This window comes from Suncus etruscus, chromosome 6 (genome assembly GCF_024139225.1).
Source record: "Suncus etruscus isolate mSunEtr1 chromosome 6, mSunEtr1.pri.cur, whole genome shotgun sequence".
Lineage (NCBI taxonomy): Eukaryota > Metazoa > Chordata > Mammalia > Eulipotyphla > Soricidae > Suncus > Suncus etruscus.
The window spans coordinates 106336120-106346175 of NC_064853.1; the positions used below are offsets into that span (position 1 = coordinate 106336120).

The 10056-nt window shown below is 48.4% G+C and overlaps 1 protein-coding gene and 1 non-coding gene across 2 annotated transcripts; one reads left to right on the top strand and one right to left on the bottom strand.

Moving 5' to 3' along the window:
* Window positions 1-1298: 1298 nt before the first annotated feature.
* On the bottom strand, window positions 1299-6555 carry LOC126011856 (uncharacterized). The gene is given in 3 exon segments (XM_049775624.1): window positions 1299-5017; window positions 5096-6116; window positions 6118-6555. Coding segments are annotated over 3 exon segments (5178 nt in total).
* A 1700-nt stretch (window positions 6556-8255) lies between these two features.
* Window positions 8256-8362, top strand: LOC126012904 (U6 spliceosomal RNA). The gene has a single exon (XR_007497248.1). It is a non-coding gene; the product is annotated as a U6 spliceosomal RNA (small nuclear RNA).
* Window positions 8363-10056: the final 1694 nt, after the last annotated feature.

Below are 10056 nucleotides of genomic sequence, written 5' to 3' on the forward strand. Positions count from 1 at the left end.
CCCCCAAGCCTAGAAGGACTGCCAGTGTAATAGTTACAGGTTCCCTTTTTCAGCGAGCTCTTCTGTTAAACTCATTCACAAAAGACTCGCTATCATGGTACAAGAGTCTAGGGACTAGCTGGACTAAAATACAGTAATCCTGGAGATTGTTGAACACGCTGGTGGAGATGCATGGGGTGAGTCCCGTGTTACAGGCCCAAACCGTGTCTGGAGGGGGAACGAGGTATCGCCCCCGTGTAAAGGATGATTGTAGGGTTGAGCTGCAGAGGTGCTTTCTATCAGGGGGAACGGTACCTAAACAGAGGCCCTGCCCAGACACGGCAGCTAAGGTTAGCTTTCTGCTCCCTCCCCAGGCACATACAGAGGAACTTTTGCTTTCGTTAAAGGTTCTATTTTGGGCAATTCCTTTATAGTAGGGGGGGCTTGAGGCGTAACAGAGCCAGCAAGATTGGGTGATATCAGAATTGGTTCGGTTGAGTACCAAGAAGGCTCCTTTTATTAAGTTTAAAAGGCGGTTTTCCATCCCTGGGGGGGCAGGGGCGTCTTTAGATTCATGAGTCTGGGTTGTTGGGTCCGAGTTTAGGGGCTGTGAGGAAGCAGGAGTAACAGGGACTAGTGTTGGCCTAGGCTTGGGTAAAGGCTGGGTGTCCGTTAGGACGGGGTTGGGCCCTATTGGCTGAGAGGGAGGATTTTGAATTTTCAGTCTGAGTTTGAATGTGAACCCCGGATCGGTTCCAGAAACGTAAAATCTCAGGCCCCACTGTTTTCCTTTTATCCAGCCGCCTTTTTCCTCCCTCCCTTTTTGCGTGAAAGTGATGTTTAGGGTGTTACCTTTACTACCTTTAACTACTGTAATGAGGTCCCAGCTGGAAGAGGGGTTCCAATAGGCAGTGCCAGAGGTTTCACATCCCCATGCTTTACAAAAGAAACTTTCTATCCCCCCACATCGGCGACCTTCCCTCTTAGACTGTTTTTCCCTGGGGCAAACATAGAACGATGCCTGCCGTAACTTTCTCTGCTTTGCCAAGGAACTGCACCCTGGCAGGTCGGCTACGTACTGGCCCCTAGTGTACACTCCCTGTGAGAGGGCTCGTTTTTGAAAGACGACTTTTTCCTGGGGAACCGTTTCAGGTGACTCTTCCGGGATGTCCCATGCCTCTACACCAGCAATGAGGGCGCAAACCTCGGGGCGCAGTGGTGGCCACCAAGTATACGGGGGGGCCACCTTGGAAATGCTCCACACAGTGTCTTCAGCCTGGGAAATGACTTTCCAGGTCAGTGTCATAGGAGCGTGGGGGTTACCGCTCTGGGCAGAGGCGACGGCGCAGGCGAAGTTTAAGAGGATTATCAGTTGCTTCCACTTTCCATTCATCCTTAAGCTTTTCAGCAGGAGCTTTTTTTGTGTGTGACGCGTGGATCCAGGCAGCAATTCCGTCTACTTTCACAGCTGTTGGGGTGGTTAACAGTACTAAGTAGGGTTCCTTCCACCTGGGCTCGAGGGTTCCCACTCGATGACGTCTAACAAGGACCAGATCACCGACTTGGATTCCGTGTGGCACCGCAGGAGTCCCAGGTGAATAGGCTTCTTTAATCTGGTCCCAGATCTGGGTGCGGACAGCCTCTAGAGCCTTAAGGTGGATAAACAAAGCAGAGGGTGAGTGGGAATCTAAGGCGGGGTCTAATACTCCGTCTGGTCTGGTCAAGGGGGGAGGTCCCCCAAAAAGGATCTCATAGGGAGTGAGCCCGAAACGTCCGGGTGTGTTTCGGGCTCTGAGGAGCGCAAAGGGAAGGAGGCCCAACCAGTCCTTCCCGCCGGTCTCAATAGCCAATTTAGTGAGGGTCTCTTTTAGAGTTCTATTCATTTTCTCTACCTGCCCTGAACTCTGGGGTTTATAAGCGCAATGCAATTTCCAATTGGTCCCCAGCTGTTTGGCCAGTCCCTGACTTACCTGGGCGACAAACGCGGGCCCGTTGTCGGAGCCGATTACCTTGGGTATCCCGAACCGGGGCAAAATTTCTTCCAGAATTTTTTTCGTGACCACCTGGGCAGTTTCAGACTTTGTGGGGAAAGCTTCAACCCATCCGGAGAAGGTGTTTATGAAGACTAGAAGATATTTATTGCCATACCTACCAGGAACGATTTCTGTGAAATCTACTTCCCAGAAGACTCCTGGTCTGTCTCCCCGCAGCCGTTTTCCTGGTTCTACGAGCGGGTGGTGGGCATTTGTTAGAACACAGGCTTTACAGGACTGGGTTACTTGTTCTGTTATAGTTCGTAGTCGGAGTACGTGATAATTGGAGGCTTTTACTAGTTCGCACAATTTCTTTTTTCCTAAATGTGTTAGGTGATGGATACTTTTTACATAGTATTCACCTTTTTTATGAGGCAAAATGATTTTGTTGTCTTTAGTTTTTGCGATCCCATGGCAGTCAAATCCGCTGGATAATCCTTTTTCCTTTAGGCGTTCAATTTCCTCACAGTCTATTGGTGTGTAGTTTAGACTGAAATTATCTTCTTTTGGTTGGGGTTTCTTTCGTTGCTCACATAAGGCACAGGAGACAGTTTCTTGTGCGGCTTTCTTAGCAGTGTGATCTGCCATTCTGTTCCTTGCTGCCACGGGGTCCATTCCTTTTTGATGTCCAGGACAATGAATAATAGCTACCTTTTTCGGCAGGTGTATGGCTTCCAAGAGAGCAAGGATTTCTTCCTTGTTCTTAATTTCCTTTCCTGCAGCCGTGAGGAGTCCTCTTTGTTTGTAGATCGCGCTGTGAATGTGAGCGGTGGAAAACGCGTATCTGCTGTTGGTGTAGATGTTAATAACTTTTCCTTCTGCCAGCTCAAGGGCTTTTGTTAAAGCTTGTAATTCAGCTTTTTGTGCCGAAGTCCCCTCAGGAAGGCTGCTGGCCCATATTACTTGCTTCCCATCCACTATGGCTGCTCCGGCTTTTCTTTTTCCATCCATGATGAAGCTACTACCATTTGTGTACCAATTCGGCGCCCCATGCCAGGGCAGATTTGTCAGGTCTCTCTGGGTTCCAGTTTCCTCAGCTAAAATGTCTGTGCATGAGTGTACCGGCTGGGATCCGTCTGTCTCCGGGAGCAGGGAGGCGGGGTTAAGAATAGCAGGCGGTCCGAACGTTATACGGTCGTTTAGCAAGAGACTTTGGTAGTGAGTTATTCGGGCGTTGGTCAACCAACGGTCAGGAGGCTGCCTGACTATACTTTTTAATGCATGGGGAGCGACTATAACTACATGCTGGCCCAGAGTAAGTTTGTCAGCGTCTTTTACCAGGAGAGCCACCGCTGCGATTACCCTCAGACATGACGGCCAGCCGCTTGCCACTGGGTCGAGTTTTTTTGACAAGTAGGCTACTGGTCTTTTCCAAGGTCCCAGGGCTTGGGTTAGCACTCCCCGAGCCACTCCCGCACGTTCGTTCACATACAGGGTAAAAGGTTTGGTTAGATCCGGCAGGGCCAGGGCTGGTGCTGTGAGTAGAGCAGTTTTAATTTTTTCAAAGGCTTCTTGACACTCCTGTGTCCAAGCAAAGGGAGCTTGATCCCGTGTAAGTGGATACAGGGGAGCGGCTAGGGAGGCAAACCCAGGTATCCAAAGTCTACAGAAACCGGCTGTCCCCAGAAATTCCCGTACCTGCCGTGGAGTCTTGGGGACAGGAATGGTAACTACTGTCTTTTTCCTGGCTTCTGTGAGCCACCTCTTGCCGTCTTTCAGGACATACCCCAGGTATGTTACTTCGTTGCGGCACAACTGAGCTTTCTTGGCCGACACCCGGTACCCTAACTCACCCAATTCTTTTAGGAGTTCTCTGGTTCCTTCTTCACACGCTTCCTTGGTGGATGCTGCCAGCAGGAGGTCATTAACATACTGAAGAAGGGAGACTTGGGGGTTCCGAGCCCTGAAGGGGGCCAGGTCCCTATGGAGTGCCTCGTCGAATAGTGTGGGGGAGTTTTTAAAACCCTGGGGCAATCTAGTCCATGTCAGTTGTCCAGTGTGTCCCCCTTCCGGATCTCTCCACTCAAAAGCAAACATTAGTTGGCTGCTGGGGTGTAATTGGAGACAGAAAAAAGCGTCTTTTAAATCTAGCACTGTGTACCAAACTCGCTCCGGTGGGAGGGAACTCAGTAGATTGTAAGGGTTAGGCACAGTGGGATGCAAATCCTGGGCCCTTTTATTAACCTTTCTTAAGTCTTGTACTGGTCGGTAGTTCCCAGTGCCAGGTTTTTTCACCGGCAGCAAAGGCGTGTTTCAGGGAGATCGGCAGGGTACTAGAACTCCTTGCTGTATCAGCCTCTGGATGTGGGGACGGATGCCTTCTTTTGCTTCTTTACTCATGGGATATTGTCTCACCGAGATAGGTGAGGCATGCGCCTTCAGCTCTACCACTATCGGGGGTACTTGTTTAGCCTTGCCAATTCCTGCCTGTTCAGCCCAGACCTCAGGGAATTGGGTAAGCCATTCTGAAGCAACTACTTCTCCAGGCTTTGTTTCATGGAGGCGGTATTTCTCCTCAAGTCCGACTACCAGACAAGTCACAGGAGCTTCCCCCAAAGTTACTTCAGGTCCCTCAGGGGTAAACTGAATTTGTGCCTTTAATTTGGTCAGCAAATCTCTTCCCAGGAGGGGCGCAGGGCACTCAGGGATGACCAGGAAGGAGTGAGTTACTCGGCCCCTCCCAACGTCCAATTTTTTTTTTGTAGTCCAATGGTAGAATTTGCTGCCCGTGGCCCCCACAACCATGGTTTCTTTTGTTCCTAATTTTCCTAGGGGCCTGGTCAATACCGAATGTTCAGCTCCCGTGTCCACCAGGAAGTTGATGGGAGTCCCCTCTACTGGAAGCATTACCCTGGGCTCGGGGAGGGGGACCGAGCCCCGTCCCCCCTAATCATCGAGAGCCAGGACCTTGTTCCTCCTGAGTTGCTTTTTCGGGCACTCCCTTGCCCAGTGTCCTTTTTCTTTACAATGGGCACACTGATCTTTTTCGAGTGGACGGTCAAGTCCTTTTTCTTTACAATGGGCACACTGATCTCTATCGAATGGACGATCTTGTCCTCTCGGGGTTCTTCTTGCCCTGTCGCCCAGGTGCCCTGTTTGCCTGCTTCTTTTTTTTTCTGCTATACTATCCCCTACTACTGCAGCCAAAATTCTAGTTAAATTTTTCTCTTGTCGGCGATCACGCCGGTTCTCTCTGTCCTCTATCTCTTTCTTTTCTCTTTCCTTTTTCTCTTCCTCTGTTTTTCTCTTGTGGAACACTTTTTCTGCCTCCTTCACTAAGTCTCGCAACGAATAATTTTGAAGTCCCTCTAGCCTCTGTAGCTTACATTTTATATTTGTGGCTGACTGCCCAATAAAGGCCATTGCTATGGCCGCCTGTTGTCCCTCTGAAGCTGGATCAAAAGGAGTGTACCTCCTATAAGCTTCCATTAGGCGTTCCAGGAAAACCGAGGGCGGTTCAACTGGACCTTGGACAACCTCTCTTACCTTAGCCAGATTCGTGGGGCGTCTTGCAGCCCCTCTTAGACCAGCAATGAGAGCCCGGCGGTAGACGGTGAGGCGCTCCCTACCTTCTGCGGTATTGAAGTCCCAGGTTGGCCTGGTCAGTGGAAACCCTTCATCTATGAGGTTAGGGAGATTAGTGGGAGTCCCATCGGCCCCCGGGACGTTTTTCCTGGCTTCTAGGAGGACTCTTTCTCTTTCCTCTGTCGTGAAGAGGACCTGGAGCAGTTGTTGACAGTCGTCCCAGGTGGGCTGATGCGAAAACATGAGAGACTCGAGGAGTCCCGTCAGGGCAGAGGGATTATCTGAAAAGGTGGGGTGCATAGTCTTTCAATTATATAGATCTGCCGAGGAAAAAGGCCAGTACTGTAAAGGGGGAAGCTGGTCATCTCCTGGCGGGGGCCCCATTGCCCGAAGGGGGAGGGCAAGAGACCGTGACTCGGAGGGGCGAACAGTTTCTGGACTGCGGCCCTTCCGGCTCCGGGTTCCCCCTGCTGGTCCCGGTTCGCGTGGACCGGCCGCCGGGGGTTGCCCCACAGCGACGTGTGGCACGTTAGGTTGTGCCGGCTGGGGAGAGGATTGAGGTTGGGAGTACGGAGGGGGGGGAGAAGTCAAGAAGAAGATCATTGTCTATCTCAGGGTAGAGGGGCGGGGGAGCTGAAGGTCGGGGGGGAACAGGCAAGTTGGGCTCGGGGTCTGAGGCTACTGCCATTATAGTGGAAGTTGGCTCAGGGCGGCCAAATATCCAGGGCTTGACCCACACTGGTGGATTCTGGACGAGGTCCTGCCAGACGAGAATGTAGGGTATTTGGTCCGGGTGTCCCCCTTCAGACTGAAAAATGACCTTTCTTACTGCGGAAATAAGAGAGAGGTTAAAGACACCTTCTGGCGGCCAGCCGACTCCAAAGGTTGGCCATTCAGAGGTGCAGAAGGTCTGCCAGGGGCCCTTCCGTACCCCGACAGACAGATTGTGAGCCCTAGCTTTTACGTCAGTCCAGTGGTTAAGGGTTAGAGTCAAAGGAGTCGTCACGGTCTGTCCCATCTTAGTCCTAATTTCAAGGAAAACTGACACAGAAGTTACAATCAAGAGACAAATGACCCAGAACAAGCGCCGTTCCCGCGTTGCCCAAAGGCACTTCAAAGAGTCGGATGGCAGGGGCCTCCGCCGCCAGCCTAGTTCAATGAGGAAGCTATTCTCCTCGCGACTCTCCAGACCAGGGGGGTACACCAGGCGTCCCTGGTCGTCCCCGCTTCCTCCCGGGACGTCTCCCAGGGTGATCGGACGGTGGACACCCGGACACGTCTGTCTTTATCCACGAAACCTCAGACTTGCTGAGCGTCCGTAAAGCCGAAACTGCGATCGCGCCAAACCTCAGAGAAAAGTACAGCCAGAAGCAAACGAACCCAGACTAAGTAGACACAGACACAGACACAAGAGCTCACCTCCAAGTGGGTCTGGGGTCTCTGGGTGGTCGCAAATCTCCCGGCCGAGCCCCCAAATGAAAGAACTCCCCCGCAGGGGAAGTCCGCTCCAGGCTCAGGATATGCGCGTACCCAAAGAGACTCGAAGACCAGACTTGCTGTAATAACACGAGGGATTTTAATATCTCAGCATGCTGGAGACCGAATCTCATAACTCAGGACCGAGTAGAGAAGATTCGGCCCCCCTTTAGCATTCAGCAAAGCTTTTATAGGGTAAAAAGTCTATACATATCATGGGAACACACCTGCCAGGAAGGAGGCATTTCTCCTTATCTCCCGCCACAAAAGAAGTTATGCGTCAGAGCCCAGGAAAGAGGCATTTTGTTTTCCCTGTGTAACAGATGGGGCAGTGTTTGCCCCTGGGGTCATGTGCGTATCTTTGTTCTTCCCCTGACGGCATATGTCTAATTTAAAATGAGGGTCTTCCGCGAATTGTGGTGGTTAGTTCAAAGGAAGGGGAGTTAGGGAGTGGGGGAGTGGGAAGGTTCCCAGGGAAAGGAAGGGGAGCTAGGGAGTGGGGGAGTGGAAAGGTTCCCAGGGAAAGGAAGGGGAGCCAGGGAGTGGGGGAGTGGAGGAAAGGGAAAAGTGGAAAGGTTCCCAGTGAGCTTGAATGAAGTGTAAATTAAGGCACTTTAAGGAATTAGCTTAGTTGGGATCTTTCTTAAGGCACTTAATTAAAGTGTAAATTAGGGAAGTTAGAGTGCTTAGCCGGGAGCTTTCTTTAGGAACTTAGAGAAGCTTAGGGCTTGGCTTAATTCTCTTAGGAAGTGCAAGTTAGGGAGGGTGCCTAGTTTTTTCTTCTGTTTGCTATTTTCCAGTTCTTACTTATATTTATTATTTTCTTCACACCTTTTCACCTTCTCTCTCTCTCTCTCTCTCTCTCTCTCTCTCTCTCTTTCTTTCTTTCTTTCTTTCTTTCTTTCTTTCTTTCTTTCTTTCTTTCTTTCTTTCTTTCTTTCTTTCTTTCTTTCTTTTTCTTTCTTTCTTTCTTTCTTTTTTTTTCTTAGGAAATAGCAGGCAAGAAAATTTACACTGCAAGTTGTTCACCCACAAGCCAGTCGCTCCAACAAAGGGAAACACAAGTCTAGATGACAGCCCCAAGCTAAGCTCTCTTGCCTTTCATTTATTGAAATCCAAATTCAAGCCCCTCCCTGAGGGGGAGGGGAAAATACCAACAGAAAATTGCTATAGCTGAAAGAGAGAGCCAGAGAAGGAGCAGAGAAGGAGCTGCTAGGAAAAGGGTTTGCATGTACATGGCCGGTGCTCGCTTCGGCAGCACATACACTAAAATTGGAACGATACAGAGAAGATTAGCATGGCCCCTGCGCAAGGATGACACGCAAATTCGTGAAGCGTTCCATATTTAAAAAAAAAATGTACATGGCGGTTAGCACTGTGAAATAAAGCTGGCTGGCTCCTGGAACTTCATCTGACTGCTCTGTGAATCTCTCCGCCCTCACCTTGCAACCTTCAGAACTGCCAGGCCGAGCTGAGAAAGGCCTCACTATCACCTTCTCAACACACATCTGAACAGTCCCTCTATTTATATTAAACTAACAATTCTTGAGTGCAGAACCAAAAGTAAGCCATGAGCCTTCTGAGTATGAGCCCAACCTTATCCTTCTCACGTAACCCCAAAAATAAAAAGAAGAAAAAGCAGGATGTTGTGTTACTTGTCTGCCCTTGGACAAGGCTTATCTCAGAGCATCCATTTACAGGGTTGTGTTAGGTCATTCCTAATGCTCCTTTCCATTCTAAAACCTTGTGACTGAGTAGTAGTAGTAGGGGGATGTCTTTCAGTTCTCAGATTTTACACACATGCAGCTCCCAGACCTATCATAGATCTCTCTGGATAAATCAGACATAATCAATAGAACTTCTCACCAGAGAAACAGAGACACTGTGTTACTCATAGCAAGTCCAGATTGTCCCCTTCTTCTTCCCAAATTGCTCTGTGGAATGTTCCTTATGTATGAATCCAGCATGAAGGACATCTGTTTATGTCTTCTCTACCTTGTAAGTAAAATATTTCTATGTTCAGAGAAATTAATGAAATAGTAAAACAAGGGCTTTTATGACTTTCATTTTAACCTTTAAGAATGTCAATATTTGTCATAGTATTTTCTTATTGTCAGTCTATCTGAAAATTGTAGATATTAGGCTGGAGCAATAGTATAATAGGTCAGGCTTTTGCCATGCACACAGACAACCCAAATTAGATCCCTGACATCCCACCAGCAATGATCCCTGAGCACAAAACCCTGATCGCAGAAATAATCCCTGAGCACTCTCTGGTGTGGGCCCAAACAAAAGCAAAACATAACAAAAATAACAAAAGTAATTAAAAAACAAAGAAAGTTATAGATATCATGGCACTTAATCTCAAATACTTAACTACATCTATCATATTTTTTATTATGGCAATGTGATTTACCAAGTTGTTCATAATACAGTTGTTTTAGACACTAAATGCTCAAACACCAATCCCACCATCGGTGTGAACTTCCTTCCACCAGTTTTCCACTCACCACCCTAGCCTGTCCCCTTGTAAATATAAATAAATTTACTTTGTGTTGTTTGTTACAATACAAAGGCAAATGGAATTACCCAAACTTTGATCAATAAGGGTCAGTTTTATATAATTGTTATATCTATCAATGATGTTTCTAAAGTCCTTGTCTAAAGATCTACTGTTAGGCTGTCACTCAACATAGATTCTCCAGAAACAGGAATAAGTGAAAGTAAATAACTTTTTAGTATATGTGCTGCCGAAGTGAGCACAAAAGTAAAGAACTTTTATTGGAGCTCAGTAATGAGAACATTCTAGTGAAAGAGACTGAGACCCCAAGCAGTTTTTCTACACACAGTATCTACTTTCCTTTACACAGTCTGGGGAAGACAAACCCACATTCCTACCTAATCTGAAGCAAATCAGAAGTACAGAAGCAAATGTAGCAATTAGAGCATCCTGACAAGCGTGTGACATACATCATGCTTTCAAGCATGTTCCCTTCCGTTACCAAACTTGACCATGCCTGTTTTTTAATTTTTTGGTTTTTGG